Source organism: Mustela lutreola, chromosome 1 (genome assembly GCF_030435805.1).
Source record: "Mustela lutreola isolate mMusLut2 chromosome 1, mMusLut2.pri, whole genome shotgun sequence".
In the NCBI taxonomy this organism is placed as follows: Eukaryota; Metazoa; Chordata; class Mammalia; order Carnivora; family Mustelidae; genus Mustela; species Mustela lutreola.
Window position 1 is genome coordinate 109,026,637 of NC_081290.1, and position 20,338 is coordinate 109,046,974.

The following is a 20,338-nucleotide window of genomic DNA, read 5'->3' on the forward strand; positions in this document are numbered from 1 at the left end:
TTCCCCCAAGGAAACTTATGCACATGTACAACAGAATACTTTAAAAGGATTTTTATGTAAATAAATAAATGAATAATTTTTTAAAAGGATTTTTATGTAACCACTGATTAATCATAAGGAAAAAAAAAAAGCAAAAAGGAAAATAGGTGATAAAACAGATTAATGTGGATGTATCTCACAAATTGGAGTTGAGAGAAAAAAAAAGACAAAAGAACACATACACTATGATTCCTTCATATTAAGGTTCTAATGGGTAAAACTTACCACGTAGAGAACCATAAACTATAAGGAAATGATTAGGCTTGTGAAGGAGAAGGTCTAGGGCAGTAGAAACATCCTTTACTTTATATGTTAACTCATCTGTGTAAGGTTAAAAATCTTTTCTCTATTATCTTTTATTTTTCAATTAAAGGGAAAAAAACATAAACATCTGGGCCTCCTGGGTGCCTCAGCTGTTAAGCATCTACCTTCAGCTCAGGTCATGATTCCAAGAGAGTATAGGGCTCCTTGCTCAGCAGAAAGTCTGCTTCTCCCTCTGCCATTCCCCCTGCTTGTGTTCCCTCTCTCACCGTCCCTCTCTGTCAAATAAATAAATAAAATCTTGAAAGAAAGAGAGAAAGAGAAAGAAAGAAGGAAAGAAAGAAAGAGAGAGAGAGGGAGGGAGGGAGGGAGGAAAAGGAAAGGAAAGAAAAGAAAAAGAAAAGAGAGAGAAAGGAAGAAAGAGAAAGAAAGAAAGAAAGACGGGGAGGGAGGGAAACATAAACTCTTCAAATAAGGGCTGGGAGCAGTGGCAATTGGCAGCTGAAATATGATAGCACAAATCACATGAGAAATGTGCAGAGCTATGTGTCAAAGCCATAAACGAGAAAGTGATTGGATAATAAAAGGCAGTAATGGTATTTATTCAAAGACAGGTCATTACAGGACACAGAACACACTGAACAGACGTGGAAGAGCTTCTTAAATCAGAAAGAAACTTCCAAGCCTAGTTTGCCAAAGGAAAATGGGCACCAAGGGCAAAGTAAGCAAATATACTGTTTCTTTATTTGATTCTTGGTTTGTGTGGTTGGGTTTTTTTGTTATTGTTGTCTCTTTATAAGTTTACTAAAACAAATTTCCTTTAGGATTACTCTCAGAAAGCAGCTATTTAAAGCTGATCAAAAGGATATGAGTGAACTCGTGCTAGGAATTTAAGGAAATTACTGTGGATTTGCCAAAATGCTTAATACAAGAGTGTTCAATTAAATATTACTTATAAAGGTCAAAAAAAGAGGAATTTGAGTACCTATGCTACAATAACACAATAGAATTTGCATCTGTTAGAAATGAAAGAATATGGAAAATAGTGTATTAATAAGTAGAAAATGTAGATTATAAAGTATTACGTTTTCATATTATTACAAAAGTATTATGAAAGTATTTTGTATTAGTTTCTCATATTTTATATTAATATAAAAGTATTACAAAAGTATTTTATAATACAAAAGTATTACAAAAGATCCCATATAGGGATATTGAAAAAATTTACATCAAAATCATAAAATAAGTCATAAAATCCCAGATGGATTTTGTTTCTTTTATTTTTATTTGTATTTTGAAACTTCCCATAATTAATATATATTGCATCTGCAATAAGACTAATGATATTTAAAAATATAATTCTAAAATTGCATAACTACCAAAAATTATGGATTCATGTGTCAAAGACTGGGAAAAGCATACCAAAATCAAAAATAGTAGCATTACAATAGAGGATTATAGGTTTGTTTCTTTCCACTTTCCTTCAATGTCATACTTAAATTTTTAAATACAATCTTGATTAATGCTAGTTTAAGGCTTATCTGTTATTTATGTGATTAATTTCCCCTTCCTCCCTCTTTCTCAGGTTATTAAATGCAAAGCAGCCGTTGCCTGGGAAACAGGCAAGCCTCTTTGCATAGAAGAGGTTGAGGTAGCTCCCCCCAAGGCTCATGAAGTTCGTGTGCAAGTAAGTGGGGATTTTTCATAGCCCGTACAGACGAGGCACTAAGTGCAGACTTGCCTTCTTCAGGTCAAGCCTGCGTGGCATGACTGAGAGTACCTGGAGTTTCACCTTCAGCAGAACTACAGTCTTTAGGTCCAGATAAAAATACACATTATCTCAGGAGGTGCAAATTACTAATTACCAGTTGTTACTGATAACAGGTTTAACATTTATTTGAACTATCTTTATATTAATCATTAGCCCTAAGAATTAGACCAAGGAATTCACTTCAGATGAGAATCAGGTAGATTTTCTTTTGGTTTCCAGTTGCCAGGTATTGGAAAGTGTTATTAAAAGAAAAATGGGGGGGGGGGGGAACTGGCTCCAAAACAAAATAGAGGAAAGACCTGAAGTGCTGCCCAGGGCAGTAAGAGTCCTGGGGGCGCAAAGGGGGAAGTATGGGTAAGCAGGGAAAAGAGACCATCCCAAGGAGGCAGAGATCACAAATCAAAAGGTGGCAGAACTTCTCCATTTTCGCCACAGCTGGCCTGGCTTCCATTTTTACCTCCGGACCACTACAAGACAGGTTTATACATGAGAATGAATAGGATAGCCTCACCAAGAGAATCTTGAAGAGTAAGGGGTATGTTGGTGACTGAGACAATCCTTTATCTGCTATAACTTTGAATTATAAAAATTGTATTATTTCTATTTCACTTCATAAAATTTCAACAAAATTTGCACAAGCCCTAGGAACCTGTGTTCCCTACACTCCCTCTTCTAAAAGATTCTGTTCAGCTTTTCTCTTTTACCTTTGATTTCTCCTCTCCTGGAGACACTAACTGCCAATTCCATCTCTTCGCCTAATTTTCCAGGGGCCATGAAAGTTAGAAAACAAAGATTTAGAAGAAAAGACTATATGCTGATATTTTTAATTGTTCTTTTTTTTTTTTTTTCCAAAATGTAATTCTTTTACTGAGCTCCAGGAATGTTGTAAAGTTTCAGGGTGACATTGGACCTAAAACTACCCTCCTAACAACTCCAGTGATATGACAGAAACAGGACTCAAGTCTATGGTTGCCTTGTAGATAATCGCCACTGCCCTGTGCCATACTGATGCCCATCCTATCAATCCTAAATTTAAAGATGGCCTTCTTCCAGTGATCCTTGGCCATGAGGGTGCCGGAATTGTGGAAAGTGTGGGGCCAGGAGTGACCAACTTCAAACCAGGTATGTTCTTTCCTGTCTCCGATTCAATGGAAATGTCCAGATAGCTTGAGAACTGAAAGAGTCCTGGTTTTGCATGTTATAATTGATCTCTATTTTTATAGGGGAACCATATCTTCCAAAAACAAACTAAGTAAGACATGCAATCTACCACAGTCTAACAAGGAGACAGAATATGTGATATCAGAACTAATAAAGTCTGGAAAATATGGTCACTTTATTTACATATAGCATCAAGAAACTGTGCTATGAAGCAAAGCCACAAAGTGGGGCACAAATGAAAATTCATGACAGCCTCTTCTAAATAAAACAAAAATAGTTTAATATCATAAAGAATTTAAAGAATGAGTATTTACAGTTAGCTTAAGTGAGAAATATTATATATGCCCATGTCAGCTTATGTGTCTTTTTGAAACTTTGTAATATAAAAATAGTATGTAAATGAAGTATGGCAATGGCTGAAATCATTTACTTCACATTTTATAACATATTCACAAAATACTGGAATATGGGCTATATAGTACTCACTTGTCATGTAGGAGGACCCATATCATTCTTTCCTCCTTTAATGAGAATGCTCCAAACCTAGAAGTGTTTTAGATTCCATGCCAAATAAGATCAGAGAAATAAACTGCTCCTGTAAGTTTTGTATCTGTCAATTAGTCTGGCGAATGTAGTTCCAGCTCTGCCGTTTACTGAGCCATTTAGTGGATGTGTGACCTCCACCAGTGAAGTCACTTTTCTATGACACAGCAGATTTCTGTTTTGTGAAGTGGAGAGAAAAGGTACCCATCTCAAATATTGTCTGAGAATTAAATGAGATAGTATGCAAAGCAGTTAGAAGGTGCCTAGTCCATACTAAATGGTCATCAGGGAATAGAAGCCATTATCAAATTGAAATAGAGTAAAAGGCAGAAAGATACAGAATGTGAGAGTGAACTAAATGGTGACACGCGGCAATGACATCAAGTTTAATCTCCATATCCAGCATGTTGTTGTCAACCTCTCCTATTATATGAGGATACTCTGTTCCCTACTGGATGCTCAGAAATGTAAAAAATAAAAATAATAGTAAGAGTCATGATGCAGAGAGTTGCAATGACAGCAGAGTCTCAGACAGGACACCGTAGCTAGCGGTATCAATGCAGATTTCTTGCTTACATGCCCAGTAACCAAAAAAAAGGAAAAAAAAAAAGTTAAAAAGACAGTTATGCAATGCTTGGAAGAATCAGCAATCTTATAAAGCAACAAAACACCATCCCCATTTACACTTCCTGCTGAACATAAAATGTGTATCATAAAGAATGGTGTTTTCTACTAACTCTTCTGGTAGAAACTTTTTAGAAGCTGTATCTTAGGCAACATCCAGCATATGGTCTTTCTTTCCAGGTGACAAAGTAATTCCACTCTACATGCCTCAATGTAGAAAATGCAAGTTCTGTCTGAGTCCACTCACAAATTTCTGTACAAAACTCAGGTAAGCTCTATACTCTGGTTAGTAAAACTATAAATTGATATAAATATATGGGGAAGTATATTGGCAATACCTGAAGTTTCTACCCACCAATTCTAGGCCTGGGTGTATATAAGAAATTGTTGCAAAATTACCCAAAGAAACATATGCTAAAATGTTCGCTGCAACACTGTTTATAACAGCACTTAAAAATAGCCCAATGTCCAGGTGCCTGGGTGGCTCAGTGGGTTAAAGCCTCTGCCTTTGGCTCGGGTCATGATCCCAGGGTCCTGGAATCGAGCCCCACATCGGGCTCTCTGCTCCATGGGGCTCCCCTCTCTCTCTCTCTGCCTGCCTCTCTGCCTACTTGTGATTTCTGTCAAATAAATAAAATCTTAAAAAAAAAAAAATAGCCCAATGTCCACCAATAGGAGAATGGATTAACAAATTGCTCTGTAGTAACATAATGGAAAACTATACAACAATGGAAAGGGTTAAACTTGAGCCACATACAACAACATAGAATAATTTCACATACATAATGTTAACGGAACAAAGCAAGTTGCTGACAAATATATTTAGTAAGATATTATATACAAAACAGTACAATACACAGGGGCTCAGTCCCTTAAGCCTCTGACTCCTGATTTCAGCTCAGCTCTAGATCTCAGGGTGGTGAGATCAAGCCCCACATCAGACTCTACCTGCTTCTCTCCTTCTCCCTCTCCCCATTCGCACTGTTCTCTCTCTCTCAAATAAATAAATAAACTCAAAATAGTAGCTACTTCTATAGGAAATGAGAAAATAATAAAATGAGGTGCACTAAAATAATTTATTCCCAGGCCTACAGATATAAGTTCTGAGCTAGATTTCGAACATGGTCTGACTCCAGAGTTCAAAACCTTCATCACCTTATTCTTTAATGAGACTACATGCAGAAAACTCTATTTGTCCTTAATGCCAAATAAAGCTAGTTATTTCAGAAGCTAAACTGTACTACTCTTACATCTAATACCATGCCTCAATTTCCTCATCTATAAAATGGGAATAATAATAATGTTTACTTTGCAGGGTTGTTTAGATATTTAAAGAATTAATATACCCTTTTGCAAAATTTAAAGAAATAACAGATTTTGGCAATGACCATCAATTCTTCCTAGAATTACCTACAAGGTAATATTTGTCTCCAGATGAAGATACACAACACCACCTCTGAAATAGTCCTACAAAATATAAAACCTTAATTAAATCAGCCAATTAGACTGAAAATACTAGTTTAGAGGAAATACAGGGATGGAAAATGTATAAAACCCAATTGGGTTTTAGTTAATTTTTTATTTAATTTTATTTATTTTATTTAATTAATAAATTCACTTACTTAATAATTTAATTAATTCAGGTTTTAATTAATAGGAATGTAATTAAGAGGAATTAATAGGAATGTAACCAGAACACTTCAGAATGAGGAAAACTGTACAGGACAAATGACTATTTCTTCAGTAAACAAATTGCAAAGGAAAAAAAGAAGAAAAAGGAGGGAGGTGAGAACCTATCGATTAAAAGAGATTTAATCATATCAAAGGAATGCAATATGTCAACCTAAAAGAATCCTTTTGAGATACATACTAAAATGTTTACAAATGAAGTTGTTAATGTGTGAGGTTTACTTCAAAACCATCCCATGGGGGCGCCTGGGTGGCTCAGTGGCTTAAAGCCTCTGCCTTAGGCTCAGGTCATGATCCCAGGGTCCTGGGATGGAGCCCATATTGGGCTTTCTGCTCAGCAGGGAACCTGCTTCCTCCTCTCTCTCTGCCTGCCTCTCTGCCTACTTGTAATCTCTGTGTGTCAAATAAAATAAATAAAATCTTTAAAAAAACAAACAAAAAAAAAACAAAACATCCCATGGGGGAGGGTAGGTGCTGGGGAAGGGTCAGTGCTGGAGCCGGTGGCGGGGCATGGTAATAGACACCAGACCATCAGCCCTGAGATGGTAAATTCTGAAACTGGGATACGGTTGCACAGACATTCAACACACCAGTCTTTCTACTTTTATATATAGTTGAGTTTTCCATAACAAAATTTGTTTAAGAATTAATGCATACAAATCCCTAAGAGAGTTTCTGGCACATAAAAAGTATTCAGTAAAAAGTTTATTATCATTATTGTCTTTGGACTGCTTCTGACTATATATTTACAGGAAAAGTCTCAAGTCATTTTCTCAATTTTTCTATCTCATAAAATTGTCAAAACAAAAATATGACACCTAACATTTTTTTCAGGAGTGTAATCAATGGTCCATTTACTTTCTCTTTTTATATCTTTTTTTTTTTTTTAATTTTCTAGTCTTGACAAAAACCCCCTTATTGATCAAGAACTAATGCAAGACAAAACCAGCAGGTTCACCTGCAAAGGAAAACCGATTTACCATTTCATGGGGACCAGTACCTTCGCTCAGTACACTGTAGTATCAGATATAAATCTTGCCAAAATCGATGATGATGCAAATTTAGAGAGAGTTTGTCTGTTTGGATGTGGGTTTTCAACTGGCTATGGAGCTGCAATCAACACAGCCAAGGTAAAAGTGTTTCATCACCAGGTTGCATGAAACAGGATTTTACCAGGAGACAGGGTGATAAAGCAGCTAGTTATTCTTCAAGCCCTAGCTCTGTCATTTATCACCTCTGTGGTGTTAGGCAAGTTATTTAACTTCTCTACTCCTACTCTCTGCAATAACATCTACTACAAATGGTTTTGGAGATAATTAAATCATATTACATATATAAGACATCTGGCCCAGCAGCAGGCATAGAGTTGGCACCTGGTTCATGTTAATCTCTTTTCCTATACTGATACGTTAGATTACAGACCATCCCTACCTTAAACACTGCATGCTTAAATATGTCCCCTGAATATAAATGCTCATCTTGGGACAGCAGACCCAGTCAAGAAGCAAGAGAAACTACAGAAACCCCACCCATACAGTCACCCCTGCTTTCCCCCTGATCTTGCAGATTTCTCTCCCTCCAATTTGTAGTTCATCTCTGCTTCTCATCCTGTCCCTTTATGGCTCCAACGGAGTTTCTCAGGAGGCAGCCCTGAGGGTGGCAAGATGCATCCCTGGAAGCCCATGTTAGAATCTAGAAGCTTTCACAAAACCGTTCAATGAGAACTGGACAGATGTATCACTTGGATGCCTCAAACAACCCCCTTATTGAAGCCTCTTTCACATCAGCCTTCATCCCTTGAGTTCAAACTGCAAAATGCAACCAGAGTGGTCTTTCTAAACAACAAATGTGAAGATTTCATTCCCCTTTCATTACTCCACTTTTCTGTCAGTGAGCTAGTGATTCTCCCTAATTCTTCCTTCGCAGGTTCACTATTCCCCAAGGCTGACCCTCAGTCTCTGGGCTCCAGTCACTGTGGCCCCTGGGATTTCCATACCTAGTTCCCACCAACACTCTATGGAAAGCTCCCCCACCTCTTCTGGTTGATTCCATTTTTTTTTTTTTAAACTTCCTACCAGAAACCCTCCAGCCTCTTAGGCATGCATTGAGTGTCCCTGCCAAGTTCCCCCAAAGTATCTGTGTTTATCCCCATCTTCCTTCTTAATACACTCTGGAGAAATTTTCAATTTATTTCTACTTCTTATCAGACTATTTCGTCCTTGAAGGCAAGAACTCTCTCATTCATTGTGATATCTCCAGAGCCTAGCCCCGCGCCTGGCCCACAGTAGGAACTGGATAATTTTTCAATGAATGAATGAAGCCAGGCTCTTATGCGACCCTTTAAACACCTTGATAAGGCTTGATCCTCAGCTTTAAAATCCAAATATTCCTTTTTATCAGGCTACCTGGAGTTGTGTAAGTGTCAAGGAATTAAACTCAGCCTAACCAATATAAAAAGCTGATCTAACAGCCAGAATATCTAGATAAGACTTCTCACTGAGAATTACTCAAGCAGACAGGAATGCTACTTTTGGCTATTAGTATTAAAAATTTAAAAATTGTATGAGAAGTCAGACTACAATCTGAAGGCTCCTAGAGGAAGGGTATCGTTAATTGAGTGGACTTAAAAGCACATGTTAACCATGGCAGTCAAGGAATATTCTCCTCTAGAAAGCACTGGAAGCATTATTGCTCTTTGGGCCACCCTTCCCCCTTTCCTGGAGTCCATGCAGACTATCACCTTCTACTACTCTAGTCTTTCTTCAGGGATATTAACACTAATGATTCAGCTACAGTTTTCTTTAAAAACCAATCAAAGTTGATGTAAATTTCACGTCCTGCTCTTCTCACTGTTGAGGAACACTTAAACCACTTCATAGGAGGCTTAGGGAATAGAAGAGAAATGAATCTGATAGTAACAAATTAAGAGAAGAAATATCACTGATTCTAGCCAAAAGGCAAGAGCTTTAATAAAGTTTAATATACTTCCGGGAAAAAAAGTCATGAAACAACTTTGTATAATTATTGTATAACCTGCATCCAGGATGACCAGGACTCCTAATTCTTTTTAATTTGCTCACATCTTTTACTGCCAAATTAACCACATATCACAGAGATCTTTGGAAGCATGAAAGTGTCCTGTAACAGTGTTGTCTACGAATAGATAATCATCCACTATGTATAGTCCTATCCTCAAATGGGGAGAGGGATACTTTATGTAACCCTTTCCCCTACTGCAATCAAAGGCACTTTTACACACAGCCATTCAGTTGTTTAACACAATTAATACAGTATATTCTAATTATATGGTTGTGAGCTGTGTACAACCACTGTGTACAACATTGCCTTTCTACTCTCAATGACAGAGGCAAACTTTTGAACAAGGTCTCTAGAGAAATATATTTAGGACTATCGTGAACACATACCACAATATTAAATAGTACATTGTGTACATAGAAAATATTCTGAGTACTTGTAAAAAAATGTTTTATTTCACCCTGAGTAGTAAAAGTCAGTGTATGCATGCCTAATATCATGCATAAATTAAAGTAAGAGATACTCATTCTCTCCATTCATTAACAATTTTGTTTTCAATTTAGAATGTATCACTATTCCCCGTGGGCAGATTCCTCTTTCCCTTTTGTTTATGATTTAATTCTAACAGTTTCCCATCATCATTAGAAAATATTATCTCTGTGTAGTATTTTTTTTACAGTTATACCATTCAACAGAATAACACATCTCAGTCACAGCAACTTTCCTTATCATCTTGTATATTCTGTTTTTATGTAATTCAAGGCAACAGAGATTTATTAAAGACACAACATACAGAATACCCTTAATAGCAATGTGGAAAATAATAAGCCTTCAAAGAACTTAGTCTTTTGAAGAAACACACAAATACAAAATCAATCAACTAAGGCAGATTATAAATACAACATAAAAAAAGCAAAAAAGGTGGACACTAATTCCTGATTGAAGAACCAAGAGAAGTTTCATAGGGAGAGTGTCACTTAAGTTAGGCCTAGAAGTATAGGTCACACTTTAAAGAGAGGAAATACGATGATGAGGAGTGCATCAGGCAGAGGAAACAGCATGAACTGAGGACAGAGAAAGGGATTGGCAACAGTGTGCTGTGTTGTAGCAATGGAACTACCACAGAGAGAAAGCTAGATGTCAGCAGGTCAGCTCTAAAAACCCTTCAGTGTGATGCAAAGATATCTAGATTTCATTCCATTTAAATTAACTGATGATTTGGGATGGGAGCTAATTTACATATAGAGAAACATCTGTGCTCATTCAAAACCAAGTATAACACTAATATGACCAAATAAGAATTAAAAATATAAATTAATTATGATCTATTGAAAAAGGAAAACAATAAACCCTTTAAAATATGTGGGTTTTAAAATTTTGTTCTGATAACAGTTAAAGGAAAGAGGAAACAAGCAGCTTATTTTCACTTGGGTTTGCTTCTCATGAGCTGATAATTCTAATGGCATTCAAATGATTGCCCATATTTAGCCAATGACCCATCCATTTTCATATTGGGAGATTTCCCCCATTAGCTCTATCATCTTGTTCTATGACAGGCAGTCTTTTATTTTTATGTTTCTGTCCCCAGCTCACTCTCTTCCTTAAACAAAAAAGAAAAAAAAAAAAAAAAAAAACAGAAAAAAAAGGTGAGGCTACTTCCTTGTATAGGGGTGGCTCGATGGCTCAGTCTTAGGCATCTGTCTTTGGCTCAGGTCATGATCCCAGAGTCCTGAGATCGGACCCTCATTGGGCTCCCTGCTGCGAGGGAAGCCTGCTTCTCCCTCTCCCACTCCTCCTGCTTGTGTTCCCTCTTTCACTGTGTCTCTCTCTGTCAAGTAAGTAAAATCTTTTTTTTTTTTTAATTATTTTATTATTTTCCTGCCTGCAGGTCACCCCTGGTTCTACTTGTGCTGTCTTTGGCCTAGGAGGAGTTGGTCTTTCTGCTATAATGGGTTGTAAAGTAGCAGGAGCTTCCAGAATCATAGCTATTGACATCAACAGTGAGAAGTTTACGAAGGCCAAAGCCCTTGGAGCCACTGACTGCCTCAATCCTAGAAACCTAGATAAACCCATCCAGGAGGTCATCATTGAAATGACCGGTGGAGGTGTCGATTTTGCCCTTGACTGTGCAGGTGGACCTGAAACCATGGTATGTATATTTTTTATAATAGTATATAATAATTTGTATTTGTTAACATTAATAAACATTGGCAATATGTTTATACTGAATGGTTATTTTATATTTACGTTATATTATATATTTATATAGACAATATTTATTAATAATATTAGATTGTGTGTATTATTACTAATATTTAACTAATAAATATTAATATTTACTTAGTAAGATATTAATATTTCTGTATATCCTTCCACATGAAATTCAGTAAAAAGAGAAAATTTAGAAATGAAAATCTTAAGAGAATTGTGCCTATGAGAAATGAGAAAGAAAAAAACAAAAAAGGCAGATTTAGAGAAGGGAAGAAGATAGGCTGACACAATATTACCCCTAACAGCTGGAGGTATTCCACTCCCACCTAAAAGCAGAGAGGTCAAAGGTTAGAAATCTACAAAATTAGGTCCACATCATAAATCTGAAATTTTCAAGTATATTCAATATATTAAATACACACACACTGCAAAATTGAAAAGTGGATTTTTTTTTTTTCCTAAACACTACAATTCCGTATCATTCAGATTTCTTCTCTCTGGACAACCTACATAATTTGCAGGCCTATCTAGGCATAGGACCCTAAGTGACTGCACAGCTGGAGACCCACAAAGCCAGCCCTGTTTATTCTACTCTAGAAAGTGGGGTAAAGAGCCAACCACAGAGATAACACATGGAAAAGTTAGCTTGCCAGACTGCCCAGCCTCACTCTCCAATGAAGGTTCACTTGATGCCTATTTATTTGCTCAAAGACGCTAAGTAGGGTTTTGCTTTGTTTTATGAAATGACCAGTTTATCAACTAATTATCTGCCCATGAATTCTTCTTATTTCATGAGTGAGCTCTGTGATTAACTATGGCATGATACCATTTTATTTACGACTTCACTCAGTGAAGGCTCCCAAAACCCTCCTCTGGGGAGGTTATAGAAAATAGAATTCTGTACTTTAACCTCCCAGTAGCAGGCTTCCCTGCAGTTCTTCCCCTCGGTTCTTATCCAACTCACACATTCTCCAGAAGAGAATGGAGTTGAGGAGGAGCTTCGGGAAGCATCAGGCTCCCTTCCTGCCTCTCTCCTCTCAGAATGGTTTCACTGCTTAATGTAACTGCTTAAAGTTACATTATTACCTGGCAGGTAATAAGCACTCAATAAATATTAGCTGTTACTGAAAATGCATGCATTAAGGGTTCCTTAATGTACTGTGTTCAATGCTTCAGACCCTGCTTTTTAAATTATCCTTGGCATCTGCAACTGACAACATATTACATCCACTCCTCCATTTTCCACAGCTCAAAATTTTTTCAAACACTGAAATTCAGCCTATTGACCTTATTTTTCCAGTACAGAAATTGTCAATACTGGCTACACTTTAGAAATGACGGGGGAGTTGTTATATTTGGTACATTTTTTAGTACCAATGCATAGACCATACCCCAGGATATCCTCATGAGCCTAGGGCCCAGGTACCAATATTTTTTTACAAGTTACTCAAGTCAAGAACCACTTGATCTAAAACTTCGCAGGTTCTATTATTATTTAAATTATGGAACAGAATTATACCAGAGAATCCAAATAAGAAGAGATGGATTTATTTAATCACAAAAAGATCAGCTACCTACCCATCCATCAAGTTGCCATAACTAAGGAAAGTTAAATTTCTCAGGTGAGAGGAGATTCCAGTAATGGGTGTGAACTTGAGTTCAACGAATACTAATTCTCTAAAGCAGGCTAAAGAATCCAACAGAACAAACAGAAAGTTACAATAACTAACAATGTTATAGTTTTGAGAAGTAAAAGTAATTCTCATCAAAAGTTATCAGAAGCTTCAAAATAAAACCTTGTACTTGCATATAATATCCATTTTTAACTAAGTTATCATTAAGGAGATGAATTCCTCACTTGAGCAAAGCTCCAGAATGTAGAAAAGGCAAGCGGGGGGAGCACCTGAGTGGCTTCGTTAGTTAGGCATCAGACTCTTCATTTGAGCTTGGGTCATGATCTTGAGGTCATGAGATTGAGCCCACATTGAGCTCTGTACTCAGCAAGCAGTCCACTCAGGATTCTCTCTCCCTCTGACCCTCTCCCCTGCATGCTCTCTCGCTCACATGGATAAATCTTTAAAAAAAAAAAAAAAAAAAAAAGGCAAACGGGAAAAACACTTTAAAACTAAAACAGAAAATAGGAGCCAATGTAAATAGCTAGGTTCAGGTAACAAGTCTATGAATTTTCCCCTCTCCACGGATCTCTCTATACAGCATAAAGAAAAATACTTCTGCCATATAAAAAGTGCACATGTAGAAGAGCTGCTATTTAGAAATGTCATGAATTCTCAAAACAATAAACATTTACTCAAATAAAAATTTCAAAACACATTCTAAAAGTTCTAGGTCACTGCATCTATCATTGCTAGTAACACAGACAGACAAAGAAATGGGGGAGAATTTACTGTACTTCAAATTGCTTCTTTTAGGGGTACCTGGGTGGCTCAGTCAATTAAGCATCTGTTTTGGCTCCAGTCATGATCCGAGGCTCCTAGGACTGAGCCCCCCATCAAGGCCCCCATTGGGCTCCCTGCTCAGCGGGAAGTCTGCATCTCCCTCTCCTCTGCCACTTCCCCCACTTGTGCTCTCTCACTCTCACTCAAATAAATAAATAAAATCCTTTAAAAAAAAAGATTTTATATATTTATTTGACAGCGAGAGATCACAAGTAGGCAGAGAGGCAGACAGAGAGAGAGGAAGGGAAGCAGGCTCCCTGCTGAGCAGAGAGCCCGATGTGGGGCTCGATCCCAGGACCCTGAGATCATGACCTGAGCTGAAGGCAGCGGCTTAACCCACTGAGCCACCCAGGCGCCCCTAAAATCTTTTTTTTAATTGCTTCTTTTATACAGTGATCGGTGATGGAAAAAGCTATACTTCCTATTGAGACTTTTGTAAAAGTAAAAATTGCCCCAACAAGTCAGAATTAAGTTGAGCACGGAGTATGGCAAAGGACATAAAACAAAGTTCACACTTTTCCTCTTTAAGATTAGTCTCAAAAGATTTAAATGTTCATCTATTTACCATATAGCTTCTTGTGGAATGGCCATCAACAAGTTTATATATTTCTTAAATTTCTTTATATTTTCAATCCTTGGCATTTTTATATTAACCCCAAACTTCCAATAAGTTACCATAATATGGTTTTCTCTGTCATGGGAAGATCAGTGCCACTCCCCTGGACCACTGCCTTCCTTGCAGTGACTCAGCAATGAAGGCTTAATCAAGTTCACATTTTCGCCTTCACAGTCTCAACCTGAGGTCATCTTGGTTGTTACAGCAGGAGAATGGACAGCTGGCAGGTCGCACACCAGCTTTCCTGTTTTGTCTATGGGGTAACACATCACTTCTGCTCACAGCCCATGGCCCAGAGTTAGTGATATAACTCCACCTAACTATGAGAGTTAAAAAATGTAGGGAAGCAGATGAAATGTTTTATGAGCAGCAGCCAATGTCAGATTCTGTTTAACTGTTTTGCTCTCTGCTTTAAATAGCATTTTTTAAATCTATTCTATTGAGATATACTAAGTTTACAGTGTGTACCTCACTTCCTAGGTTCTAGTAAATACTTATTCATCCTCTCCTCAGGACTGCAAGGATTGTGTTTTTATGTCTCTGAAATTGCACGTTTTAGTACGTACCCACAGCAGATCACAGAAAACTTGATTAGAATTTATAATATACATCTTCTAGAGTTCTTTCTTAACTTCACATATGTTTTTTTCTTGATATGCAATGATCTACAGTCCAGGTTCAGCCCAACTATGGTATTAAATAGAAGAAATTATTAAGCTCTGTTTCTTTTTAATATCTTTTTTGATGAAGTTCAAATTTTTAATGAATGTTCTATCTGAAACTGAACAGTGCAGCTTCAAGTATCAATCAACAATACCGTAACCTCCTTAGCTTGAATAATCTTGTCTTATATGCAGAGTTGTATAAATTTTCCCTCAAGTATTGTACATACCTACTCTAGAGTTTGTGTTCTATTTTTTTCTACTTACTCAGCTAATCCTTTTTGTTTAACTTCCAGAGAGCAGCCCTGGACAGTACAACAGCAGGTTGGGGGTCATGTACTTTCATTGGAGTAGACTCTGAAATGAGAGGACTGATGATATCTCCAGTGGAGCTAATAATGGGCCGTACCATAAATGGAACATGCTTTGGTGGTCAGTTTCTTTCCTCTCTTAATTTTCTCCATAGCGGTACGCAAATTCTTATAATGAAGATTATTGAATGGAAAGGAAAATTGTTTAAATACTGAATGCCTAATAATAAATCTAGAGACTGCATAAAAGTTATTCTAGGAATTATTTGAAAGCAAATATTTTGTATATATGGATAACTACAATTTGCAGACTGAAATTCAATTTGCATTAAAGTGAACCAACACAGAGGAAAAATTGAGAAAATTCCTTATCTAGAAATAGGAACTAATTTTAACATTTCTTATTAAGAAAAACTTTAAAAAAAAATACAAGTGTAGAAAATTAAAGAAGCAACCTAGTAATTTCATTCATTCAACAAACTGATTAAACTAACTCCTGTCAAATACCATGTCTTTAACTGGCATTTTGGCCAAATTACAGGTTGGAAAAGCATTGATTCTATCCCAAAGCTGGTTACTGACTACAAGAAGAAGAAAATTGATCTGGATATATTGGTGACTCACACCCTGCCTTTTGACAAAATCAATGAGGCATTTGAACTAATGAACCAAGGCAAAAGGTAAATTAACAAACAGAGGAATAAGTGGTTTGAAAAAACTTTACAATGACTATTTTATGTTAAGAACTAACCAGTTTGTCTTTTCTGACATCTTCCACATCATCACACATACTAGATGTGCTTAAAAGATTAAATAGTGGCCTCTGGAAAAAAGATAAGCTTCCTACTCTATTTCCATAATATACACTGTCATACACTATTCCAACATAGAATGGTGATATAAACTGATACATATTTTCCTTCTCACAAACAACTATTAACTCAGTTGGGGCTGCTCTCTAGAAAGAAAGGTTTTCACAGTATAAGGTCAGGTTACTCTGGTACAATATTGCCCTGGGTTTCGCCTAATTATGTTCTGCAATTAAAAAATGCCCACTCCAGGCCCTTCATAATCAGAACCAGGTAAAAACCATGGACATGTGAGCAGTGGGTGGCTCATTTAAAGAAACTTAAAGGGTGCCCCAACTCTACTCCCTCTTGCTTTGTCCCTGGTCTCCTATAAGATACATTCTGATCCACAGTTTTAGCTATATTGTGCTCCTCTGGCACAGACCCTAAGAACTGATTTATAGAAATGTCCCAACTGGGGGACTTGTAGCAACTGGGGAGCAGGAGATCTTAGGATGATTAATTTTGGTTAAAATGATCAAGCACAGTTTGGTAACTAGAAACAAAGGGGGAAACACCAGGAACAGTTTCACAGAGGAGATGCAGGACCAAAAAAGCAACGAAAAAAGAAGATATCACAAAATGGGAGTCAGGGGAACCTAAAGTTAAATGACATGAGTGTGAAGCAGAAAATAAATGTTGCAAAAGTAGAAAATAGGTCCATGACATGAGGATCCAGTTTCTTTCCTGGGAAAGAAACCTGAGAAACTATTTCTACTGACATGAATTATCTAATTTGCAAACATTACCTACAACATATCCAATAGAAGCTCAATAGGGGCACCAGGTTGCCTCAGACAGCTGAGACCCTGCCTTTGGCTTAGGTCATGGTCCCAGAGTCCTGGGATCAAGTCCCACATTCTCCTTGCTTGTGCTCTCTCTCTCAATCTCTGTCAAATAAATAAAATCTCTTAAAAAATACAAAAATTATTTGTGGGTTTTGGTTAAATTTACCATAAAAAATTATGCCAACAATTGTCTTATTTTTCACAGCATTCGAATAGTCCTGACCTTCTGAAGATGCACAGGAACAATCTGGAAATCTACCTGACTGATTCTGAATGGCTCCAGTTGATTTGTAGCCTATAATAAGGAAACAAAGATTGCCACGAATCTAAACAACTATTTGTAGCTATATAACTATTTAACATCAAATAGTTATAAACATCATAGTATCTGTATCCATAAAGCATGTTAATATTTCCTATTTAGTAAGTATGATAACTGATGTGTTTATGAACAGAATTATGAGAATTGTTTAAAACTAGTTCTGCAGGGGCGCCTGGGTGGCTCAGTCATTAAGAGTCTGCCTTCGGCTCAGGTCATGATCCCGGGGTTCTGGGACTGAGCCCCACATTCAGTTTCCTTCTTGGCGGGAAGCCTGTTTCTCCTGCTACTTGTGCTCCCTCTCTTGCTGTGTCTCTCTCTGTCAAATAAATAAATAAAGTCTTTAAAAAATAAATAAATAAAACTAGTTCTGCAGAGGTGGGAGTGAAGAATGAAGAGTGATAATTAAAGCTAGATTGGCTATATGTTTATAATTTTTTAGGATGGGTGATAAATATATGGGGTTTCCTTACACTGTTCTCTCTACTTTGTTTATGTTAAAAATTTCCATAATAAAATAATTCTTACTAGAAAAAATTACTATTATAGATGTGTACATAAGATACATATATCTTAAAATATGTCATGTATATAAAATGCTATTACATAATTTCTGGGTTTCAATAAACTGCAAGCTCATCTTTAATAAGTTGTTAAGTAATTTCCTTTTTAACATCTGGTATTTTCTATTCTCTCAGCCCTACTTTACTGCTATGAACTATAATTACAAGTAGTGGGATATCAGAAGGTATATAAATGAGTATAGGTGTATAAAAAATGAAGATTTTTGAAAAGAAAAAACACATCTATACTCTCCAATTTCTATCTTTATTAATTGCCCCTTTCACCTTTGATAATCATGACAACATATAATGTTTAGAACTTTGGAGTTTAACAATCTGTAATTTGCATTAAGTATTTTTCCAGCCAATTAAAAGTAACAAAGAGAAAAGTACCTATAATAAAGTAACACAGTAAGTAAAAAGTTACAAGATATAACAGTAAGTAAAAAGTTACAAGATATAACAGACAATAAGATTCATATAGGCTTTAGTGGGAAAGGAGGGGAAAAATTAAAAATAAAAAAGATTTATATGAAAAGTAAAATGAGTATTTTTTTTTAAGATTTTATTTATTTATTTGACAGAGAGAGATCCTAAGTAGGCAGAGAGGCAGGCAAAGAGAGAGAGAAGAAAGCAGGCTCCCTGCTGAGCAGAGAGCCCGATGCGGGGCTTGATCCCAGGACCCTGGGATCATGACCTGAGCCGAAGGCAGAGGCTTTAACCCAGTGAGCCACCCAGGTGCCCTAAAATGAGTATTTTTAAACAATCCTCATAGACGCTACAATGGACAGTTTAAGGATAAGAGATAATAATATCATGATATTTGGATCACAGTAACAAACACTAGCTATCAGCTTTGAATAAGTCCTGAAACCAACTAGTTTTATTTTTAAATGTTTACTACATGTTGAATTCTGAGGGAAAATAAACTTCTCAGAAGCTCTGGCAGAGGAGGGTGATAATATCTCAAAGCAGAAACTAGTACTCCTGCTTACTGCAGAGTCTCTTTCCTTAGAAATGGAAGCCAGTTCATCTGTGTGTAAATGCTTGCTTTGTTGGCATCCTGGGGAGCAGGATGTGCCCAACAGGAGGCTGGCTGTCCTTTCCCAGGCTATTCCCTGTGTCAGGTATGTCTGTCCCCTCAGCCCCTCACCTCCTCTCCTCAAGCCTTCTCCAGCCTCCCTTGAGGCCTACCAGCTTTTCAAGCTTTTGGCAGCCACAGAGATGTTTTCCCTCCCTGACCTCCTTAGGTTCTTAATGTCTTTATCCAAATCCTAATACAGGCCCTTTCAAGTGCATGTTCGTAAACTTCTTCAAGGCAGGACAGTCTTTGAATACGTGCCTCTGTTAGACGCACTCAATAAACACATGGTGCTTGACAAAGTTTATCCTCACAAGTATCTGGTTTATGTTAGAATGATATTTCTTCTAAGTGATATTTTTCCAAAATATTTTCTACATGCTGCTTTTTTTACTAAACAGAGGTTCACAAACCCCATCCTAATAACTCAGAATGGTCACTATGAGAATTTTTATGCCACGTTGTTTTCCTCTCCCTCTCCCTTCTCTCCCTCTATCTCTGCAATCACTCCTGCAGTCAGTGGCCCCTGACTCTATCCAACTTCTAATTTTCCAATTTTGGTTCTGTGACTTGGAAAAAACAAACAAACAAAACAACTTCATTATTCTTCACTAGTCTGTTAAAATATTACTTACATAATCAGTGAAAACCCAGAGTGATGTGTATGAGGTTTAAAGCTGAACTTTGCTCATTCCTTTGGCAGCAGAGACCTTTTTTCTCATCCATGCACCCAGCTGAAACTCCTAGTGTATGAAATTACAATATAATTCTACAGTACAATATAATTCCACAATATAGTTTCCTGTAGATAAGAAATCGACAATATAATTGGGGGACCTAATGCCCAAGTCCCCCAAAGATCTCTTTCTTAAATGAGAAATGAATGCCAAATCTGTATGATACTCCAGAAACCAAAATCACACACCAGTAACACATTTGGCAATGTGCAGAAAAGTTCCATTTAAAAATTGCACTTCATTTTTTTAAAAGACTTATTTATTTGTTTGACAGACAGAGACAAAGAGAGACTGAGGGCAGGAAGGGGGCAGAGGGAGAGGAAGACAAGCAGACGCCTCACTGAGGGGGGAGACTGATGTGGGCTCTATACCAGGACCCTTAGGATCATGCCCTGAGCTGAAATCAAGAGCCCCTAAATCAAGACGCTTAACTGAACCCCTAAAAACTGCACTTTAACGACATAAAAATAAATTGCAAGCTACTGACAATTATCCGTTTCTCCTAAGGGCTCTCACATTCTCTCTTCAATTTTAAATGTCACTTTTTAAAATACTAAGGGCAACACACAAATCACAGTATTTCTAGGGTATCAAGTTACAAACAAAACTGGATGGGACTTGA

The 20,338-nt window shown here is 37.0% G+C and overlaps 1 protein-coding gene across 1 annotated transcript; it reads left to right on the top strand.

Annotated features, from left to right (window-relative positions):
- The first annotated feature begins 869 nt into the window (after positions 1-869).
- Positions 870-19,281, top strand: LOC131830058 (all-trans-retinol dehydrogenase [NAD(+)] ADH4-like). The gene is made up of 9 exons (XM_059172465.1): positions 870-1,021; positions 1,886-1,987; positions 3,052-3,193; positions 4,580-4,667; positions 6,987-7,218; positions 11,013-11,273; positions 15,366-15,501; positions 15,922-16,060; positions 17,222-19,281. Exons 1-9 carry the CDS (start codon positions 1,004-1,006, stop codon positions 17,244-17,246), a joined length of 1,143 nt encoding a protein of 380 aa, XP_059028448.1. The 5' UTR covers positions 870-1,003; the 3' UTR covers positions 17,247-19,281.
- Positions 19,282-20,338: the final 1,057 nt, after the last annotated feature.

Bases quoted from the DNA above. Each gene is read 5' to 3' on its own strand.
- LOC131830058 (XM_059172465.1), top strand. The intron at 15,502-15,921 runs GTCAGTTTCTTT...GCCAAATTACAG, and splicing joins AAATGGAACATGCTTTGGTG to GTTGGAAAAGCATTGATTCT. The intron at 16,061-17,221 runs GTAAATTAACAA...TATTTTTCACAG, and splicing joins CTAATGAACCAAGGCAAAAG to CATTCGAATAGTCCTGACCT.